This window comes from Macaca fascicularis, chromosome 20, assembly GCF_037993035.2.
Source record: "Macaca fascicularis isolate 582-1 chromosome 20, T2T-MFA8v1.1".
Taxonomy (NCBI): Eukaryota; Metazoa; Chordata; class Mammalia; order Primates; family Cercopithecidae; genus Macaca; species Macaca fascicularis.
This window is the reverse complement of record NC_088394.1, coordinates 10,917,410-10,940,846: the sequence shown is the minus strand read 5'-3', so window position 1 is coordinate 10,940,846 and position 23,437 is coordinate 10,917,410. Positions and strand designations below refer to the sequence as shown.

Below are 23,437 nucleotides of genomic sequence, written 5' to 3'. Positions count from 1 at the left end.
CCATTTATGTCTGGAAGAGTGTCTTGTATATTAGGCAATAGGACACTCTTAGCAGTCTAAAGAAGGGAAGAGCTGGAGTGAAATTAGCTGGGCATGGTGGCATGTGGCTGTAGTCCTAGCTTGAGCCCAGGAGTTTGAGGCTACAGTGAGCTATGATTGTGCCACTGCACTCCAGCCTGGGTGACAGAGTGATGCCCTATCTTAAAATAAAATAAAAATAAATAAATAAAAATAAAGAGGCCCAGCAAGTTAGTGACTTAGGCAGCTTAGAGAGCACCTCCTAATCCTTCCACCTCAGTTTACAACTAAAGTTCAACATCATCAACTACCTCGTCTCGGGTATCCAAGTGATACGGTTTGGCTGTGTCCCCACCCAAATCTCATCTTGAATTATAGCTCCCACAGTTGTGGGAGGGACCCCGTGAGAGGTAATTGAATCATGGGGCAGGGCTTTCCTGTGCTATTCTTGTGACAGTAATAAGTCTCACGAGCTCTGATGGTTTTATAAAGGGGAGTTGCCCTGCACAAGTTATCTTCTCTTGTCTGCTGCCATGTGAGACGTGCCTTTCACCTTCCACTACGATTGTGAGGCCTCCCAGCCACGTGGAACTCTGAGTCCATTAAACCTCTTTCTTTTGTAAATTGCCCAGTCTTGGGTATGTCTTTATCAGCAGTGTGAAAACAGACTAATACACCGAGTAAGTGAATTGGTGGCAAAACCAAAACAATAATTCAGATCTCCTGACTTCCATCCCAGGGTCTTTTTCACCTCTATGATCTGCCTGTTTGTATATCTGGGCAGCATATAATCACACCACATTAAAAAACAGTAACTTTTACTATTTATTGAGTACACATTAAGTTTCTTCCCATATAAGACAGTTGCATTACCTTAACAGCAACCCATTAAAGAAGTTCTTATTGTTCTCATTTTGCACAGTGGAAAACTGAAGTTCAGAAAGGTTAAGCAACTTGCCTAAAGTCACACAGCTAGTAAGTCATAGAGTCAGGATCCAAATTCAAGTGGCCTGACTCTTGAGTCCTCATGTTTAATTATGATGCTCTGCCCCATCTTTGGCTTTCTGCTCTACCAAGAGTGACAGTGCCCATGCACTCTTTCAAGCCAGGACCTTGCTGAGTCTTTGACTGAGACAGAGAAATCCTAAGAGATCTGTCATTTCCTGCACTTCGTGGCTACTGGCATGGGAATATTGTTCTCAGCCTTGTGTTATTTACCCAAGAATTTGCAACGCTGCACCTTGCTTAAGTAGCAAACACCTCTGCAAATATGGATGGGAAATTGGGTTTGCTTACCCAGGAGTGGAGAAGGATTCAAGTATTCTTGGAAAAGGTGTTGGTGCAAACATGCATGGGTGCCAAAGATGCTCAAAGTTGATTGGGTTTCACTTATCAACACAGTGGTGGAGGAAGAAATTCTTTTTCAAAACATTAGCTTTACTGAGGCATAATTGCATACAAAAATAACTATACATGTTTAGTGTATAGAATTTGATGAGTTCAGATTTATGTACATACCTATGATACCATCACCACACTCAAGGTAATAAGAGTCCCATTCCTCTGATGGATGGGACTCTTTTGTTGTTTTGTTTTGTTTTTTAGAGATAGAGTTTCACTCTGTCACCCAGGCTGGAGTGCAGTGGTGCAATGACAGCTCATTGCAGTGTCTAACTCCTGGGCTCAAGTGATCCCCACCCTCCCCCCTTAGCCTCCTGAGTAGCTGGGACCACAGGCATGCACCACCACATTTGGCTAATTTTTTAATTTTATTTTTTGCAGAGTTGGCGGGGGCGAGGGGTCTCACTGTTTACCAGGCTGGTTTTGAACTCCTGGGCTTAAGCAATCCTCCTGCTTTGGCCTCCCAAGCTGTTGGGATTATAGGCATGAGCCACTGCTCTTGGTCAGAGAAGCGGACTTTTGAAGTCTCTCTGCAAACATGGCTTTGGTGGTTATAAACAGAAACTCTGCAATGTGAGGGGCAGAAATTGTTAACTAATGTTCATTCCACATCCACAAAGATCTGGCAAAGGGCAGTCTATTCCACACTGTAGACTTCTGATCGCCTGTGATGGAAGCACCTGGCGAGGCTTGTTAAAAATGCAGAGTATTGGTTATTTATTGTTGTGTAACACGTTGCTCCAAATTGTAGTAGCTTAAAACAACAGCAACTAGTTTCCCAGTGAATCTTCAACTTGGGGAGAGTTCATCAGGACTGTCTCTGCTGGGTCGGCTCCACTGGGGACTGGGGGATTCTCTTTTGAAATGACTCACTCACATTGCTGGCAGGTTGGTGTACTTGTTGGTTGGGATTTCTGCCGGGGCTGAGGGCTGCAGGCCTTGGTTCTTCTCTATGTAAGGCTCTCCAAAGGATGCTTGGGCTTCCTCACAGCATGGTGGCTGGGTTCCAAGATAACAAGATACAATTATATTGCACTTTTCTGATCTACATCTCTGCTGTACTATATTGGTTGAGGGAGTAAAAAAGGCCCACCAAGTTTCAAGAGTTCATAAATTCATCCTCTTGATGGGGGAAGTGTCAAGATTCAGAAAGAGCATGTGGGATGGAAAGTATTATTGTGGCCAGCTTTGGAAAATACAATCTGCCACTTAGCAAATTCCCATGACCCCACTGCAGAGCTGCAGGATCAGAATTTATGGAGGCAGGGCCAAGGAATCTGCATTTCAATCTCTTCCATGTAATTTCTATTGATCACTGAACTTTGAGATTCCCTAAGTGAGGATTGACATGCAGCCTCCATAAGACAGTGCTAACTTAGCATTTGGTGTAGCTGACTGGAAGATAGGAAACAGGCTTTTGTCCTGGCCAGGCACCGGAATTCCTGTGTGACTTTGGGAAAGTAACTTACTATTTCAGGGTTCATTCTTCTTAGCTGTTTAATAATTATACACAGTTCAGGGGGTCATTCTCAGGACTAAATACTACAAAACCTAGAATATGCTTAGCCTAGTACCTGTTGCTGAGTGAGTATTCAATGAATAGTATCATCTTCAAATGACATTATTATGATTGCTAAAGTCTTTGTCAATTTAAAGTGCTCTTTTATTATAATTATCATAGCTACTGTTTGTTTACAGCTCTCTCAGTGCCAAGCCCATTATTACTTAGAATTTGCAGGTATTACTAACCCCATTTCACAGAGAAGGAAATTGAGGTTCAAAAAGGTTGAATGACTTACCCAAGGAATGGGGAGAACTTGGATTTGAACTGATTGTAATTTGGTTCCAAAACCCCTACCCCTACCATGTCACACTGCCCCTTGCTATGTGATAACAGAAGCCTCTTTTTAAAAAAATTAAATTTGTCTTATTGCCTCATCTTGAAAATGAGGTCTATAACACCTTCCTTGCCAGAAGGTTGGTGTTGGGGTTTATTGTCCTTCTAATATCTTGTCTTCTGAGACAGTGCTGAGATCCATCCCGGCGGTTAAATCCCTGCTTGCTGGCCTCTATTGGTGTGGTGGGAATGCAGTTCTGGGAGCCAGAGAAGAGAGATGCTTCCTACCTACCCCCTCCTCATTCAATGGGGTCCCATGCACCTGCCAAAAAACAATGTGGCCATCTCGCAAGGAGGCGGTAGCTTCCTTACAGCCTGACAGCTGTGACATTATGAGGCTCAGTGGGTTGAACTCCAGAAGCTTAAGCTCAAATCCCAACTCTACCACTTCGTACCAGTATGACCTTGGGTAGGTACTTAGGGAGCACTATACCACTCTAGGCTTCTGTGTCCTCCACCGTAACAAGGGGATACCAACTCCAACCTTTGGGTTTGCTCCAAGGATTAGATGAGCTTAAGTAGATAGGCATCTAAGAAACGATTTGGTACACAGAAAGTTGGGTGCGTTTTGCTGTCATGGAGGGGGGGTCCTCAGCGCCTTGCAGACCTGGATCTTTTTCCACTTGCAGAGGTGGATCAAGTAAGGCAGAGTGCAGCTCTGGGGGCTCAGCCCAAGGCCCTGCCATGACTGTGGGGGCTCATTCTTCTTTGCTTCCCATTGCAGCTGTTGCTTGAACTCTGCCCTGACACCTAGGGGCACACCAAGACACACACGAGCACACCCACTCACTACTCTCTACCATCTCAGCTTTTTACTCATTCTTTAAGCAGGAAGGCAATATATGTGCATGCCAAAAGCAAACCATGCCTCACAGTGAGAAGGAATCCTCCCTCTTTCACCTCTCTCTCCACTTTCTCCCAGTCACCTGTGTTCCCTTGCTGGCGGCAACCACGATTGCTAGTTCCTTGGGTACCCTTTCAGAGATAATCTATGCATAGATAAGCATATAGGTAATTTTCTTAAGCATATATTGCTTTTAGTTTTTTTAAGCAAAGATTGTATTTTGGAATGTTTTTAGATTTACAGAAAAGTTGCAGAGATAGTACAGTGACTTTCTATAAACTCTTCGACTGGTGTTCCCTCATGTTAACATCTTACACAACGCAGGTACATTTGTCAAAACTAAGAAACTAACACTGGTACATTGCTGTTGACAAAACTTCAGGCTTTATTAGGATTTACAGGGTTTTCCCCTAATGCCCTTTTTCTGTTCCAAGACTCAATTCAGAATCCCACGTTGCATTTAGCATATATGCTTTGTCATTGATGGAAATCACACAATTCCTTCACCCTTTTGCAAAGAATAAAACAAAAACCAAAACCTCAAACGACCACCACAACAAGCCCTACGAATTCCTCACCCAACCACAAAGGCTGTGAACATAATCATTTCTACCATTTATTAAAAACTCAATATACATAAGATGTTTTATCTAATTTCATTCTCACAACAACCCTGATTTCACAGGCAAGGAAATTTAGGCCCAGGAGGCTAGAATGACATGCCCACAGTCACCCAGCAAGAGAGATGCTGCAGAACTGAGGTCTCAGCCGGGTCTGTTGGCTCTCAGGTTTGGTCATTGAACTAGTCTTTCTTCTTCTCCCTGTACCCTGAATCCTTGGACAACTTTGCCTAATTAAGAGAAATGTTTTTTTATACAGTTTGGATCTGACCGCTGGACTTGGTGACAATTTATTTTGTGGCTTCCTACTACAAATGGAGTTCTTTTTTAGGAACAGTGACTCTCAGAGGGCAGAGCCAGGAATTTTAATTGACTGAGAGGCAGCAGTGAGTAGCAGAGTGAGTACCAAGTGGCAAGTCAGAAAACACCTATTTAAATCCTAACCTGCTCTGTGACCTTGGGCATTCATATCAATGCTAATTAGTCATAATAATCACCTTTACTTATTGATTTCTTATTATGTATCAGGTGTTGTGCTAAGCAACTCGTGTGCATCACCTGATTTAATCTTCTCAGCAATTTTGTGGGAGAGGCACAAAGAATCCCTTATTTTGTTTCTTATTTATTTATTTATATATATATATATATATATATATTTTAATTATACTTTAAATTCTGGGATACATGTGCAGAACGTGAAGGTTTGTTACATAGATATACATGTGCCATGGTGGTTTGCCGCACCCATCGACCCGTAATCTACATTAGGCATTTCTCCTAATGCTATCCCTCCCCCAGTCCCTCACTCCCCGACAGGCCCTGGTGTGTGATGTTTCCCTCCCTGTGTCCATGAGTCCCCCCATTTTATAGATGAGGAAACTGAGGCTTCAGGCATTGAGCAGCATGCCCAAGGCCACACAGATAGGAAGAGGTGCATCAAAGATTTGAACCTGGGCAGAGGGGCTACAGAGCCTGTATTTTTGCTACTGCTATAATACCGATATAGGGAATAGCTAATATTTATTTTCTACGTGGTGCACACGATTCCAATCACTGTATGCAATATATCATTGAGTCCCCACAATGACTCTGTGGAGTCAATACTATCATCTCCATTTTTTTCAAATGAAGAAACTGCTTTCTCATTTGTTCAGTGAAGCAATCATTTCCTTTCTGCTCCATAGTTGCTTTCTAAGAGCTGTCACTTCCAGAAAAAGGGTTAAGACAGGCAAGGACTCAGGTAATGTGGAAAGGAGGCTGACTGTTGACTAAGTCCCTCCCTCTCCCTCTCAGAGAGAAGCCGTGGGAGCCACAGGAGCTTGGGGAGGCGGCTGGACTAGTGCCTCACCTGCGCCTTCTCTGGAGGCTGGAGGCACAGTCCGAGTTCCCTGGGGCTGGCTGTGCCTGTTGTCCATCAGTCCAGGCTGGGCAGGCTGCCTCCTTGGCAGAGCAGGCTACAGCTCAAGGCTCCTGAGCACTGCGTGGCTCAGTGAACTGTGCAGGGAAGGGAGGCTGCCAATATGTCACCGGCCAGCACCCCCATGGGCACCATCTGGGACACACTGAGCTGGAGAGCTAGGCCTGACCAATGGCTGCCCCTCCGCCCTGCACACCACACCTTCCTGAACACACACCAGGAGCCACTCAGCCCAGGAGAGGTATCTGAGCATCAGGGGACAGCAACATCTTAGTGGAACCCTCAAGGGCCCTATAAGACAATAATAAGCATCCTAATAACTGACATTTATTAAACCCATGCTATGACTGGGCACTATGCTAAACGTTTTATATGTATTGCCTCATTCAATTTACCCCTTAGAAATCCCTAAATGGCAAGTACTATTACTATCCCCACATTATAGATGAGGAAACTGGAGCACAGAGAGGCTGAGAGATCTACCCAGTATCATGCAGCCAGTAAGTTTCAGAGCTAAGGTTCAGATGCTATTTTTAAAAGTCTGGCTGTCTGTGATAAGTCCTGGATTCCAATATTTGCTCCATCTCTAACTGATGAGTAATTCTATTTGGTCTCTTACTCTTTCTGGTTCTTGTTTCTTCTTTTGTGCCATGCAGAGATTGTACCATATTTTCAAAATGTGTTCATCAGAGTCCCAGAGTTCTGTGATGAGCTTTGGTGTGGGTGGGAGGGAGGCTAGGGGTGAAGCAGAAGTTAAGGAGCATCAGACTCCAATCTCTTACCCACCTTTTCACCTGAGATCAAAGCTTCACTTTTAGCTTCTTCCTATATTAGGGCAATGTAGGGGAGTTGGCTTATGAAAGGGGCTCTGCTGATTGAGGCAAGCTTAAACGCAGGAATTGCTAATCTGACATTCTTGCATCCTAAGAGTGAAGAAAAACGAGCCTCAAAGATGTCAAGTGACCTGTCTAAAGAGGCCCAGCAGGCTGGGCACAGCAGCTCATGTCTGTGATTTCAATACTTTGGGAGGCTGAGGTGCGAGGATTGGCTGGAACCCAGGAGTTCAAGACAAGCCTGGGCAACAAAGCAAGACCTCATCTCTATTAAAAATATTTTTAAAAAGCAGTGGCTCATGCCTGTAATCCCAGCACTTTGGGAAGCTGAGGCAGGTGGATTGCTTGAGTCCGTGAGTTTGAAACCAGCCTGGGCAACGTGGCAAAACCCCATCTCTACAAAAAGTACAAAAAATTAGCCTGGCGTGGTGACATGTGCCTGTAGTCCCAGCTACTTGGGAGGCTGAGGTGGGAGAATCGTTTGAGTCCAGGAGGTGGAGGTTGAGGTGAGCCAAGATCATGCCATTGTACTCCAGCCTGGATGACAGAGTGAGACTGTCTCAAAAAAAAAAAAAAAAAAAAAAAATGCTGGGCATGGTAGCATGCACCACCTGTAGTCTCAGCTACTTGGGAGGCTGAGGCAGTTGGATCAGTTGATCCCAGGAGTTTGAGGCTGCAGTGAGCTGTGATAATACCACTGTATTCCAGCTTGGGAGACAATGCAAGACCCTGTCTAAATAAACAAGTAAAATAAAATAAGAAAAATAAAGAGATCCAGCAGGTTAGTGACTTCGGCAGATAACATCGGATTGGTTTAAACTGCAGGTTCTGGAGCCAGACAAAAATAGGTTCCAATCCTACCTCTGCTAATTACCAGTCACTGGGCAGAGTCAGCTCTTGACTGGTAGACCCAGCCTGTTTTACTACCGCTAAATGCGCTCAGTAAAATTGCTAATGCCCTGAGTCATTTTTCTGATGGAGAACTCAGTAACTGAGTCATCTTTCCTTTCCCTCTTCACCCCAATCCCAATTCCCCTCCTAAAGAGCACAGGACACCCAAATATCTTTTGACCTGCCTAGCTATGCTGCATATACCAGGGGCACCCAAGGACGATCACCTCTTGAGGAATAATTTGCTGTGACTTTCTACCTGGCAACCTCTACTGGAAGTCATATCCAGTGGAGAGGTCTGTGTTCATGAATAGGAAAAGGGCTGTGCTTGTGACAGGAAGGTATGAAAAAGAGACCATATGTGACTCTTAGTAGCTATGTGACCTTCAGTGCCTTCAGCTTTGGAGTCCTCTTTTTTTTTTTTTTTGAGATAGAGTTTCATTGTCACCCAGGCTGGAGTGCAGTGGCACGATTTCAACTCACTGCAACCTCCATCTCCCAGGTTCAAGTAATTCTCCTGCCTCAACCTCTTAAGTAGCTGGGACTACAGGCACATGCCACCACGCCTGGCTAATTTTTGTATTTTTAGTAGAGATGGGGTTTCACCATGTTGGTCAGGCTGGTCTCAAACTCCTGACCTCAAGTGATCCGCCTGCCTCTGACTCCCAAAGTCCTGGGATTACAGGTGTGAGCCACTGCGCCTAGCCAGAGTCCTCATTAGAGGAAAAAAAAAGCAGTGTTGGGGGTTGGTTTGATCATCCCCAAGGGCCTCCACAGTTTCAAGATGGCACGCCTCAATGATCCCTGGTACCAGGAAATATGACCTCTCTCCTTAGCATCCAGACATTTCCCTGAGAAGTTTTTTTTTCCATAGGCACAGACTCTGACAGAGTCTTTATCTGCGGAGTGAATGATGAGACTTTTGGGCACTGCTGGCCTTGGGAAATTGGCCTGACATGCTCTGACTTTACAGCCATCAAAGCACTGTCTTGAGGGACTGCTCTGACCAGTCACGGCTGAGTGACAGAGCTTAAGATGGAGCCAGCTTCCCTATACAATTGTGAGTGAACCTACAAGAAAGACATTTCCTACAAGAGAGGCCTGGTCTCCTCCAGACATGGAAGCTGCCCTCCAATGGTGAGTGTGAGAAAGGGCACCCAAGGTGCTTCCTCTTGGGGTGTAGCAGTGTGGCCCGCCCAGGTATGTGGAAGAACTGCTCCTTGTTCTTTCTCTTAGAGAAGTCTTTATCGGTGTGTTAGCCAGGGTTCTCTAGAGGGACAGAACCAATAGGATAGACGTATATATAAAGGGGAGTTTATTTTCATTTTTATTTTACTTTTTTGAGACGGAGTTTTGTTCTTGTTGCCTAGGCTGGAGTGCATTGGCACAATCTCAGCTCACTGCAACCTCTGCCTCCTGGGTTCAAGTGATTTTCCTGCCACAGCCTCCCAAGTAGCTGGGATTACAGGCATACGCCACTATGCCTGGCTAATTTTTTTTGTATTTAATAGAGCCGGGGTTTCACCATGTTGGCCAGGCTGGTCTTGAACTCCTGACCTCAGGTGATCCACCCATCTCGGTTTCCCAAAGTGCTGGGATTACAGACGTGAGCCACTGTGCCTGGCCTAAAGGGAAGTTTATTAAGGAATATTGACTCACATGATCACAAGGTGAGGTCTCACAATAGTCTGCAAGCTGAGAAGCAAGGAAGCCAGTCCAAGTCCCAAAGCAGAAGAACTTGGAGTCCGATGTTACAAGGCAGGAAGCATTCAGCCCCGGGGGAAAGATGGAGGCCAGAAAACTAAACCAGTCTAGTCTTTCCACGTTCTTCTGCCTGCTTTTATTCTGGCTGTGCTGGCAGCTGATTAGATGGTGCTCACCCAGATTGAGGGTGGGTCTGCCAGTCCTCTGACTTGAATGTTAATCTCCTTTGGCAACACCCTCACACACACACCCAGGAACAATACTTTGCATCCTTCAATCCAATCAAGCTGATCAAGTTGATACTCAGTATTAACCAACACAGTTGGTATAGCTGCTATGAAGGTTTTCTTAGCATCTGAAACTCTTTGAGCAGCAAAATTCTGCTCAGCATCCTAAGCTGCATTGAGAATTAAGCTTTGCAGCATAGATGGAGTAAGGCTGTCGTGATCCTATACACGCTGTCATAGTCTCTGCATGTATGGTGAAGCTCCAGGTGCCTGACACACGACGTGCTCCACCCTGGTGACCTGTCCACTCCAGTGAAACTCCAGCTGCCTGTGCCTATGTTTAGAGGCACACTGTCCCTTCCAATGAAGGGCTGCCATTTTTCTTTATCCAAAAGAGGCCATATCTGTTTGATTTATCTTTCTATAAGTCTGATCATGAATAACTTAAAACCCTGAATACCAATAGTTTTCAAGAAAGACAAATCCAGTTTCAGGGTTGGCATCAATTTATGAGAACAGCAAGTGCAGAGGCATCATCAGAATCCCCTATGGATTTAAAACAAATGTCCGTGCCTGGCCCCACACCTGGAGATCCTAATGGAGTAGATCTAGAGTGGGCATAGGCGTCTGTGTTTTATTTTGTTTATTTTTTTTGAGACAAAGTCTCACTCTGTCACTCAGGCTGGAGTGCAGCAGTTGAACACCTGGGTTCTCTTCATGTTGCCCAGGCTGGTTTCAAACCCCTGGGCTCAAGTGATCCTCCTGCCTTGGCCTCCCAAAGTGCTGGGAGTACAGGCGTGAGCCACTGCACCCAGCCACATCTGTATTTTTAAAAGTCCCATAGATACAACCCACATATCCATTGCAGGGGACTGGATACACAAAGTATGGCTTATCCATGCAATAGAGAGCTAACTGCTCAATAATAAAAAATAAAAAAGCTGCTGATACATGCAACAACACAGAGGAATCTTCTAGACATCAGGGTAAGTGAAAAAAGCCAGTCACCAAAGAATACATAGTGTAAAATTCCACTTACATGAAATTCAAAAAAGGGAAAAACTAATACACGGTATTAGAAATCAAAACTGTAGTTTACACTGAGTGGGGAGAGTGGGATTGACAACAAAGGGATACAAGAAAATTTCCTGGTGGCGATGAAAATACTCTGTACCTTGTTTTACATGATGGTCTGTGTGGATACACAGATTTTCAAAAGAAACAAAATGGCTGGGTGCAGTGGCTCACACCTGTAATTTCAGCCTTTGAGAGGCCAAGGCCAGATGATTTCTTAAGGACAAGAGTTTGAGACCAGCATGGACAACATAGCAACACCCAGTCGCTACAAAAAATAAAAAATTTACCAGATGTGGTAGCATGTGCTAACCACTAAAGTCCTAACTACTTGGGAAGCTGAGGCAGAGGGATCACGTGAGCCTAGGAGTTCAAGTTCACAGTGAGCTACGACCACACAACTGTACTCCAGCCTGGGCAACAGAGCAAGACCCTGTCAAAAACAAAAACAAAAATAAAAACCCAAACACCTAAAAACCTTCACAAATGAAACCCTTAAGAGGTATGAATTTTATTATCTATAATTTATAGCTCATTTAAATAAAATGGCCTAACTTTCCCTTTAGACCCCAAGCCAGAGTCTTGCATGGGTGTCAAGGAGTGGCCTAATCAGTTCAGCCCAGCCATAGGCTCAGGAAAGGAAACACTTTCCTGCTCCCTGCCTTATATTATACAATCCCCCATTTTAATGTACTTTCCAGGATTTCCCTCACCCTTTCTCTGTCTTTTGGATTAAAACAACAACAACAACAACAACAACAACAACAACAACAACAACAAAATCCAGGAAACCCAACATAGAACAACCAGCTCAATAAGGAATCCATTTGTCTCCAGACACTGTACCCCTCTCCTGTCTCCATTTCAGCAGCCACATCCACATTCCTGGAGGAAGTTCCCCTGCTTCCAGGCTACTTCAAGGCACATGATGTTGATTGAGCATCTACTATGTGCCAGACCTTGCTTTACTAAGGCTGCCTCCTTTTCTTTTCAAAATAATCCTGAGAAGTAGATGTTTTTACTGCCCCCCAATTCCAGATTAGTGATCAACAAGAGGAGGTAATATAACGTCCAAAAGTGATGTTTTTAGTTTGATCCAGCTTGCCATAGCAAAACATCATAAACAGCAGAAGTTTATTTTTCTCACTTCTTGAGGCCGGGAGGTCCAAGATGAAGTGGCATCAGACTCAATGTTTGGGGAGGGCCTGGTTCCTACTCATAGGCCGATGCCTTCTTGATTAAGCCTCACTTGGTGGAAGGACCTGGCTGATTCTCTGGCGTCTCTTTTATAAGAGCACAGATCCCATTTTACTCTCATGAAGCCATGAAGTCACCTCCTAAAGGCCCCAATACCATCTCCTTGAGAGTTAGGATTTTATCCTGTGAATTTGGGGGTGGGAACACACACATTTAGACCGCAGCAGGTGACATTAGGTTAAGAGGAGGAGGCGGGCTTAGAGGAGTGATTGCAAAACCTCTTAGAATTTAAGACCCCTTTCCTTCCAAGGCCTGAAAGGCAGACAGGCATTGGAGATACAGGTGAGTATAAAGGGGCAGAGCTCCTCACTCGGCCATGCATTTCATGCCCAGTCGCTAGAATTTAAGTCATCCGAGCCCTCACACACCCAGGCCGTCCCATGTTCTCTGGCTCATCTCTTCTGGTAGCTTAGAAGTCGCAGCCTCAGGGAGACTTCTTTTTGGTGCAACTTAGAAGGAAGCAAGTGTGAAATGCAGAAGTCTTTGCTTTTAGGATTCTGGCTCCCTGAGATCAGAGGAGTGGGTTCCCGTACGGGGGTGGCAAGGCACAGGGAGAAGCATTGGAGCAGACTCTGCGCGCGCGCGCGCGTTGTGTGTGTGTGTGTGTGTGTGTGTCGGCGCGCCTGTGCGTGGAGGGGGATAGCTGTACCCAGCGCGAGGCACTGGGGGAGGAGGAAGCGGTACAGAGATCTGAATAATTGATTCTTCAGCCGCACCAGACGCCCGGGAGCGGGCGGAGAGCGTGGTTCCAACACCACGGACAGCAGCGCGCGCCGCCGCAGGCGCCCCCGTCGCCAGCCAGTCACCTATCCTGGCCTTATTTGCCGCCGTGCGCTCTCAGAACGGGTGGCCGCGCTCCGCGTCGCCGCCGAGGGACTGCGGGGTCTGTCTCGACCCACCTAGGAGAGAGGCTGCGCGCAGGAGACGCTTTCGCCCGCCGGAGCTCCAAGCCTCTTGGGCTTGCGCGGGGGCTACTGCGTCTCGCCGGCTGAGAACAAGTCTCTTAAGTTGGTGTGGAGGGCGCCCCTGCCTTCCCCCTCCTCTTCCTCGGAGGCGACCGCAGCAGAAATACGCCCCGGGAACCCGGCTTTGCCAGTGCTGTGAACCAGGGTGTCCAGACGCTCTCCGGACTCCCTCTGGGAAGTGGAGAGCCGAACGCCCTGCGCGGAGCTGGCCGCGCAGCGAAGGGCCCGGAGGGAGCTGCCTTTCCCCGCCCGAGCCTCTCTCGGCCGGGGACCGCGGGGATCCCCGGCCAAACGCGCGCGCACGCTCCCACATTCACTCACACACATTCGCCCTCAAACACACCAGCCCGGAGCTGGGCTGCGGAGAGGGTGCTCCGGCGCGCTCAGAGGACCGGGCAGTTGCCGTCCGGAGTGGGACAGGAAGCAGAGCTAGGACTCTTGGAGGGGAGCTCCTAGGGCTTGGCCGGATCATGGGACCGGGTGAGCGCTAAGAATCGCGGCCGCAGCCATCAGCCCTGGAGATGACCAGGAGCGGCCACTGCTGAGAACTATGTGGAGAGAGGCTGCGGTGAGTGCTGGCGCGGGACGCCGGGCCTGGAAGGCCCCCTTGGGAAGGGGGAGGTGGGAGGCCTGGAGAGGGAGGGAGCGGCAGGATCTCAAGAGGGTCGCTGCGTGGGAACGATCCACCTCCCTCGGGGAACCGGGACCGCGGGAGCCCGCGTCCTTCCCTCCCCCTCTCCTACTGCCGGCTCGTCGCAAACTCAGCCAGCGCCCCCCCACCCTTGTTACCTCCTCTTTCTCTCCCTACCCCCCTCGCTTAGCAGCTCCCGGTCGCATAACTCCCAGCAGCCGGCGCTGGGGAGGTGGTAGGGGGTGCGGGTGGAGGTGCCCAGTTAGCTTCTCGTGGGTTGCCAACCTGGGGCTCCCATTCTCCTGTGCACCCTGGAGTGGAGCTCCCGCTATCAGTCACAGGGGCTGAGGATCCGCACTGGGGGCGTCGTGGGCATGGGGCTTCAGCTTCCCCCCTCTTGTCTAGCCCCCCTGGGCGCACAGGGGGGCTTGTGAGCGCTGCAGACTGCAGCCTTCCCCTCAACCCTCCCTCCCCTCGCTGGTGGGCTGACCCTGCCTCTCCTTCTCTCCTCCACCCCGGTAGAGCCCTGCTGCAGAGCCTCCGGCTGGGATAGCCGCCCCCCGTGGGGGCGATGCGGACAGCGCGGGACAGCCAGGGGAGCGCGCGGGGGCCGCAGCATGCGGGAACCCGCTAAACCCGGTGGCTGCTGAGGCGGCCGAGATGATCGTGCGCGCAGCGCGCCCCACTGCATCCTCGACCTTCTCGGGCTACAGGTACGTCCCAGCAGGAGATCAGGGCTCCGTGGGCCGGGGAGGAGGGAGACTCGACCGGAGGGAGAGCGGCAGAGGTGATGGTCAGGCTAGAGAGGGGAGAGGGAAAGCGGGAGGGAGCCCAGCGGCGAGGCGCAGTAGGGGCACCAGGGGGCGCTGCGGCTCCGCGCTCAGCGACGCTCACCCAGGAACGCCGAGGCAGCTAGGAGTTCGCCTCAACTTCCCCCGGCGCCAGCAGCGCCCGGTCTGAGAGGCGCGCGTCAGGTCACGCGTGCACGACCGCGCTGGTATTTTCAGGTACGCGGGGCTGTGCACTTGCCGCCGTTCATGCGTGTGCCCCACCTGAGGACGTGTGAGGACTCCGGCTGGCAGTGGGCACCGCTTCAGCAGCCTGAGGAAGTGCGCAGAAAAGCGCGCGTGCCTATGAGCGTGTGCGGCCCACTGCCCACGTGCACCTAAGACTTGGCAACAGCGCCCGCAGTAGAAAGGCTAGGGAGGGGCTGTACAGTCCACGTCCGTCTGGGAGCTTCTTGGGAGCCTACCTTTCCCCCTACGCACGTTCTTTGCCAGCTCCCACGCGCTGGCCCGCGGGGGGACGCGCCTACTCTCCAGAATTCAGCACTGCACACGGCGCGCGTGAGAGAGGGTGTGTGTGTGTGAACATGTGTGTGTGCATGTGCGTGTGTGCATGTGCGTGTGTGCATGTGCGTGTGTGCACGCGCGCGTGTAGGGGGTGGGTCCTGGGCCTACTTGCAGTTGAGTGAAGGACTCTTCACGGTCCCTCGGCGCGAGGTGGGGCGAGCCCCAAGTTCCCCCAGGCACCGCGGAGCCTGGGCCCACCAGGCAGCGTCCTCACTCCCAAGCACCTGGGGTGTACGCTGCCTGAGAGGAGCCGGGTCTGTAGTTGGGGCTGGGCGTAGAGCAAAGTGTGTGGCGCACGCGACGGGCTCGCAGGGGGCGGGGTCAGCCAACTAGCTCCACTCTCAGGCCTAGACGCGGGGTCTGGGCGCCGCCTCCGCACGCCCAGCCGGGTCTGTAGTTCGCTCCGTGCCAGCAGGGGGCGGGGTTGATAACTTGGTCTTCACTATCCCAGGTGGGAGGGGGTGGGTGGAGGGTTTATTCTGTGCACCTACGAGCTTGGTGGGGTAAAGAACGCGCGCGGCGCTTAGGGTCTGTGGCCCTTAGCGAACCTGGGGAATGCGGTGGGGGATATGGACAGAGTTGGGGATGAGGAAGCGCCTGGAGACAGGGGATGAAGAAGCTGGATGTGAGAATGGGCTGGGGGATGCAGAATTAGCTCGGATTGGAGTTGTAGACAGAGTTAGAGACGGATCGAGGGACGTGGATGACGTCGAGGATTGGGAATGGAGTCTGTGATCCCAGCAGCCTATCCAGCTGCTGAGTTCCATCCCTGACTCGTAGAGCAGGGGCCCCGTTGGTAATCCCTTCCTTCTGGTCGCCTTGCTCACCGCGGCCCTGCCTCTCACTCTTCACTTTGCAGGGACCGTCAGTGGCGACTATGGGCAGAGTGGGCTATTGGACCCTGCTGGTGCTGCCGGCCCTTCTGGTCTGGCGCGGTCCGGCGCCGAGCGCGGCGGCGGAGAAGGGTTCCCCCGCGCTGAATATTGCGGTGATGCTGGGTCACAGCCACGACATGACAGAGCGCGAACTTCGAACCCTGTGGGGCCCCGAGCAGGCGGCGGGGCTGCCCCTGGACGTGAACGTGGTAGCTCTGCTGATGAACCGCACCGACCCCAAGAGCCTCATCACGCACGTGTGCGACCTCATGTCCGGGGCACGCATCCACGGCCTCGTGTTTGGGGACGACACGGACCAGGAGGCCGTGGCCCAGATGCTGGATTTTATCTCCTCCCAGACCTTCATCCCCATCTTGGGCATTCACGGGGGCGCATCTATGATCATGGCTGACAAGGTAAGGCCGGGATCTGATGCCCTGCCAGAACCCGGGAAGCCACCAGCTGCAAGGCAGCTGCTGCAGGTCCTCGGACACCCCTAGAATCTGTCTTGATGTGAAGTAGGGGTGGGGGTGGGAGGGTCGTGGCAGCTGGCCCAGGTCTTGCCTCTCCAACCCAGAAATGAATGGAAATGCCTTTTGCCTTGTTTCTGAAAATGGTGTACACAGGAGCACTTTGGTGTGGGTGTTCCAGGAAGAGCTCAGAAAACTGAGAAGTGGGCTGTGGGGTGGTGGTGGTGGTGGTAGCATGTTTGGAGATTTACAAGTACCGTGGGGCACAGAGGTGGGCCCAGGAGCACTGGAGATATATGGTTCCTGTTTCCACAATGCCAGTTTTACCTGATTATTTTTTGGGAAAATGTCCATTTTATCCTTTTATGGTAAGTGACTAAAACTATTTCTAAAAATTATTAAATGTGGGTAGGTTCTGGAAGAAAATGCAAAGTTTTTAGGTAAAGCACAAAAGGGCAGAAAAAATGTCATGCTTCCTCCGACTCTGCAATTAGAGGAACAGAGGTAGGGAGTTTGAGAACCCTGGGCCAGAGGAGCGGAGGAGATACTCCTTCCTCAAGGGGAGTGGGTGGGAGTGGAGATAATTAACTCCAAAGCCAGAGCATGGAGGGCCTGGCATTTTCCTTACACGTTCTCTGTCTGGGGCTCCAAGGCCCTCAGATGAAAGAGTTGGCTCCTGAACAAAGATGGGTCTTGGTACTAAAGTTGGAGGGTCTCAAAATGCACGAAAGAGTGTAAAAAAGTCTGTTGACTTCGAATGAGAGAGGGTCTTTTTTTGTGGACATCCTGGGAGCATCGGTTTGGAGAAGAAGGGAGAGAGACTGAAGATTTGAAGGAGCTGTTAGGACAGCTCGGTTTGGGAATTACACAGAAGTGGAGGGAAGGAAGAAGGCTGGAAGGAAGAAGTAAAGTGAGGAATAAGAAAAAAGGGAAAGATTGGAGTTGTGTGTGTACTGTCCTCTAAGTCCTGAGAAAGGATTGGGAGTTCAGAAGGGGAGAGTAAGTGTACTTGTGTGCCATGGTCTCTAGCCCTGAGACCTTCTTGAAGAATGTTCCTTAGATGGCAGGAGATATTCCAGTGGGGTGAGCAGACATTCACTGTAGCACTTACCTTTTGATGCTCTCAAAGCACTGTTATATTCATCACATCAGCTTTTGCTTCTGTTTCAGCAATTCCCATCAGCTCCTTTGGGAACCGTATTAATTCTTTCGGGTCTCCTGGGCTACAGCACATTCAGCTGAAGCACACAATTGATGCAGTATCTTATTAAACATTCATTTTAAATGGTTTGCAGCCTAGCAGAATTCTTGTGTGTGGTTGAGCGTTTTCCCAGTCACTTCTCAGTTTTGGGGGGCTCCTTTCTGGGAAGAAGATAGTAGGGACTAGCCATGCTCTGCCACCACTGACAATTTCAGAACTGGAGAGGACCTTAGGGTTTCCTGGAGCAACCTGTAACTTTCAGATGAAGTGACTGAGCCGTAGGGGAGTTAAGGGACTTTGCCAAGACCACATGGTGGGTGATGTAGCTAGGTAGCTGAATTTCTGGTCCCAAGCTGTGATCTTCCATTCCACTAAATCAAGCCCATACTTTAATGATGTCATCCATCTTCAGGAGGGCCAAGGAACCAGTCTTGTTTTGTGGGAGGGGCTGAGCATGGAGAGCTGTGATGAATCACAGCCTAGAGGGCTTTTGTATAGGAGGGGCCAATCTTCTAATGAAGGCATTGAGGAAGAAGAACAGCCGGTTTCCAGCCAGGCCTTGCAGTGTGATTTTGGGATTTAAATATTACCACAGATCCCTTCTTCCTTCTTGAGTTTTTCTGAAGTAGCTATAGACAAGAAACAGGAGCCGTATTGAAAGTGAAATTTCTGGATCCATGAGGGTTTGGCACAACCCATTGGAGAAATCTGGGAAAAGCTGAATTGGAAAAGGTGGTATGAGATGGGGAGGTTCCAGGTAGGCTTTGGCTCTTACTTCTAAGTCTCAGCCGATAGGTGTGTGGCTCGGGCTCTCATGTAATGCATTCATCCAACTGTAGGCAGAGAGAAGTAGGAAGAGTGTAGGGTCATGGATAGGAACCCCCTTGATAGGCAGGGACCCTGCCTGCTAGTGAATCTTGACCCAATGAATGGCAGGCTCTGACCAGCTAGACCAGCAACTGTTCTTCCCTTGAAGGAGGCATTAGAAAGAAGGTTCTGAGAAGTCCAGGGAGTATGGGTGGAAACATTCTTCTCTCCTCTGTGATGAAACTGCCTTTTGAGGATGTGGACCAAAATGTGACCTCACTTAAGAGTAAGAAGAGAAAAGGAATCAGGAAAGGACAAGAGGAAGATGAGAAAAGACATTTCCAGAGAAATCAAGAATAGAGGTTTAAGAGGAGTTGGAGACAGAAGAATGAAAGGGTCCATTAGTTCAAAAATGGGGGAGGGGATTTGATACTCCCTATTATTGTTGGGACTTTCAGAGTTGGTCTTGGAGAGATTGGCCCCTCTCTGTGATTCTGGTGGAACTCTAGGGAGATAAGGCAAGGTGGCAGGGAAGCAAAGAGCTCAGTGGAGGTAACATCAGGGCATATGTCTAGTCCCTATGTGGAACGGTGATATTGAGAGGAGTTGGGTGATATTGAGAGGAGTTGGGTGATACTGAGAGGAGTTGGTTTAAAAGGTGGTATTTTGAGACACTGGGGATGTGTTTAGAAAGGAGATTGTCTGAGATGTGAACATCCCTTCCTTCCATTAGTAACATATGTAGATGGCTTGTGCTTCTGCCACCTGTTTCATTTACAGCTGAACATTCCGTTTATTTGGCTCCAAAGAAACAGTCATGGTGCATTGCTTAAAACTCTGCCTAGCCTGGGTGTGCCAATGGTATTATGACTACAGCCTCAACCACCCTAGATTGATAAGACCTCTGCCTCCTGATAAAATGATGTTGATTTGGTAAAGCCACCCAGAACACACTTTTGTTATTTTTACTTCTAAATTGGCAACATGATAGTGCCCCTGCTGATGAGAAAGGTAGTCAATTTGGTTATCAGTTAAAATGAACACACACACTTTTTTTTTTTTACCCTTCTCTCTGTCTACTTGACCCTTAAAGAAAACAACAAAGCCTTATGACAATCGAAATGTCATGCAAATGTGGCAGATTTTTGTGGTGTTAATTTAATTTACAACTGAGGTGTTAATGTTTTGCTTGCATTGTTGGGTGGTCTTGCAATACAACTAAATTAGAGGTGAAAATAAGGCTGGTTGAGGTGGTTCACACCTGTAATCCTAGCACTTTGGGAGGCCAAGGCGGACAGATTACCTGAGGTCAGGAGCTCAAGACCAGCCTGACCAACATGCTGAAACCCCATCTCTACAAAAATACAAAAATTAGCCAGATGTGGTGGCAGGCCCCTGTCATCCCAGCTAATCAGGAGGCTGAGGCAGGGAGAATTGCTTGAACCCAGGAGGTAGAGGTTGCAGTGAGCCAAGATTGTGCCACTGCACTCCAGCCTGGGCGATAGAGTGAGACTTTGTTTCAAAAAAGAAAATAAATAAATAGATTAATTAATTAAAGGTGAAAACAATGCTCGATGTAGATAAAGTTCGAATCTTATCTTGGCTTGGCCATTTTGACCCTGTCTAAGTGAAATACACTCCAGCTGCAGTAATAGTCCCTAGTAAGCCCAGCATATGCGTTAGATCTTTACACTTCTACTCAGTGTCCTCAACCCCTCTCACCCCCCCACCACTTCTCTCCTTATTCCTAACTGCTCCGTGCAGGAAAAGACGAGGCTCAGATTTTAGCTATATCCATCCATGCCAGTTATCACTTAGGTTTTGTTTTCTATGTTATTTCTATGCAAACCTCATCTGCCCTACTAGAGTATAAGTCGTTTGAGGGCAGATTTTTTTTTTTTTAAAAAAACTGTGTTTATCTGTGTATGTGTATTTGACGTAACAAATGTTTCTCTCCTCCACAGACATATAAAAATAATGTCTTTTCACTGTAGAGCACTTAGGAAGTACATTAAAATTTAAAGAAGATAAAAATCTCTCTCCAAATCCTATCACCATAGGTAAACACTACTGACACTTTGGTGTATTTCCTTTTATCTATTTAGTCTCATGCTCAGGATTTTATAGTATATATGGTTTTTCTTATTGTGCTTTGCCCTCTGTGGACTTCCTTAGAGGCTTCAAGATTTTCTTTAATTCTGGAAATACCTCAACTGCTGTTCGTTGGATATTTCCTTTCCATCATTATTTCTATTCTCTCTGTCTGAATATATATGCATATATATAGTCACGCGTCGCTTCATGATGGGACACGTTCTGAGAAATGCACGGTTAGGTGATTTAATTGTGTGAACATCACAGAGTGCTCTTACACAAACCTACATGGTATAGTCTGTTACACACCTAGGCTATGTGCTATAGCCTGTTGCTCCTCGGCTAAAGCCCCTACAGCATACTCTACTGTATAAATGCTATAGTAAATATTGTACGTAACTGTAATACAATGGTAAGTATTTGTATATCTAAACATATCTAAGCATAGAAAAGGTACAGCAAAAACTTAGAATGCTGGTCTTATGGGACCAGCATTGTGTACTTATGGTCCATTGTTGACCTAAAGCTCCTTATGCAGCATATGACTGTACTCTATATATATATATGTCATTTCTCAATCAATTCTCCATGTATCTTAAGTTGTTTTTCTTTTTTCAGTTCTCTGTACTGTGTTTGGGAAGGTTTCCTCAATTCTATATTCCCGTTAACTACATCATTTCATTTGTGTCTGGTCTATTTTATTTTAGAAAGAAGCAGCATGGATGTTCTATTATTTTGACTATCAGTTGAGTTATGGATTTCAACAAGGATATACTTTATTTCCAAGATAATAATTGGTCCCTTTTTATACCTCCCTGTTTTTTTGCTTTATAAATAACAAAAAACGATTCTCATTTTGTGCATGTAACTCTCTCCCCTGTCCCTTCAAAGATTAAAAAATATGTATTATAAAGTTCTTCTCTGATTGCTCTAGCGTCTTTGTTTCTTCAGTTGTGAATTCCTTCGTTTGTAGAGTCAGTTAGTTGGACGTTCACATGTTCTTTAATTTTTGTTTGTGAACTTATTTTCAAGGCAGCTTTATGATTACTTATGCCCTACATCTGTGAAGGTGTGTGCTTTAAGCCAGAGCCCATGTCAACAGCTCAGCTTTGTACTCTCTTCCCATTCTACACTGCCTGTGGTGCAGGCTTGGGAGTCCGTCTCATGTAGGTGACTTCATTTTGGCTCCTTGACACAGATGGGGTCCTGCTTTTTGGCTGTGACTATTGGTGGATGGTGCAGATGTTCCAGCGCCATCCACAGCTAGCAGCATGATTCTAGGTCCACTTCTTCCCCTTTTTCCCTGGACGGACATTGACACTTCTGTTCTTACGGCTCATATTGGACCTACCCTCTATTGATTATGTGGCTTTGATTCCTACTTGAAACCCTAGAGTCCCGTCTTTCAGTTCATTTATTTTTAGGGATTGCTCTCTATTTTTGATCTGTGATTCCCTTTTCTTATTTCCAAGCAATACTATGTAAATTTAAAAATAACTAAAGATTTCTTTATAAATTCTATGTCTTAGGAGCAGAAAAGGAAGGTTACTGAGTGTGTTCACTCAGCTTTTGACCCAGTTTTATTTCACAACCTGCTTTTATGTATTTTTTTAAGCTTGATTATGTATTCTTGGAATTTTCCTTTATCACTACATAGACTTCTCAAACTTGATTTTCAATGGCTGCAGAGTGTTCAGTTCATACCACAATTATTTTAACCATTTCTCTCTTTTTCCACCATTAATAAGATTCATTTGTGCTCCATAGGGGCATCTCCTTTTCGGCACCTTGCACTTGTCCTGCCCTTTGCGTTTGTTACACAGTAAATGTTTGTTGATTGAATGAATTAAGCCATTGGCTCTGATGCCAGCTTGTTGGAGCTTCCGGATGAACATATCACAGTATGGTTCAGGGCATTCGTGCAGTGTTTGTTCCCTCAATGCTGACTGATTTCATAGGTGTTTGCCAATTTTTTTCTTCTCTCTAGTAGGCAGATAATTACCAGCCATCCTAAGGATTACCATAAATTGGGGGGTTACATACAAAAGGCCTGTAGAGAACTGCTGAGTAACAGCTCATCAGCAGGAGGTGAAAGTTGGTGCTCTTGTAACCTGGCAGCTCCACAGTTTGGATGCGAGTGACAGGCCTTCCCGTTAAACACTGAAAGCTCTCGAAAAGGGCAGACGCGCAGATCGGAATGTTGGTGGAGCCCACTCAGCTCCTGCTAAAGAGGCATCAGGTAGTTCCTGGGAGAGTGGGGAGACCTATCTTTAGTCTTTTCCATGAGGCATGTCAGATGCGATCATCAACACCTCCTCACATAAGTCATCAGAGACCAACAGGCATCCTCCCAGTAGCGTGACTCACACTCCAAGTAGCCGTCAGGGGTTGCTCGTAATTGTTTGGGCCCTTAAGAGCTGTGGTCTGGTGGGTTTGGAGGGGTGTTTATCTTATTTCTCATGGCCTCAGATGGAAAATGCTACTGTAGGCAGAGTGAGTGCGGAATGAGAGAGAAAGAGGGCTGTGCAGAAGAGAAACAGGAACTGAATCTCTGGTTTGTGATAGAGAGTTGGTAGCCTCTGATAAGACATCACATAAATGAGACATTATAAGGCTATTAATTGGTGTCTTTTGTTTGTCCTGCATCCCGCACCCTTGATCTTTCAAATCCTAATTCTTTGCCAACGTTTTAAAGTTGCCAACGTTTTAAAGACATCCCATTGAAAAGAAAATCCAAACTTCATGCTGCTTTGAAACAGTCAGAAGGCCTGGCCGCACTGGCCCTGATTCCCCCCAATGGCAACAGTTGGCTGGAGATGAATCTCATCCCCCACCCCACCCGCCACGATCCCTGCCCTC

At 47.7% G+C, this 23,437-nt stretch overlaps 1 protein-coding gene across 2 annotated transcripts in view; it reads left to right on the top strand.

The window, feature by feature from the left end:
* Positions 1 to 12,900: 12,900 nt before the first annotated feature.
* Positions 12,901 to 23,437, top strand: part of GRIN2A (glutamate ionotropic receptor NMDA type subunit 2A) — a 431,623-nt gene continuing 421,086 nt past the window's right edge. For both annotated transcript variants that reach the window (XM_005591232.5, XM_005591230.5), the window contains exons 1-3: positions 12,901 to 13,716; positions 14,302 to 14,492; positions 15,991 to 16,422. In XM_005591232.5, the coding sequence (XP_005591289.1) occupies positions 16,009 to 16,422 (414 nt within the window). In that variant the 5' untranslated portion in view covers positions 12,901 to 13,716; positions 14,302 to 14,492; positions 15,991 to 16,008. The remainder of the gene's footprint in view (positions 13,717 to 14,301; positions 14,493 to 15,990; positions 16,423 to 23,437) is intronic.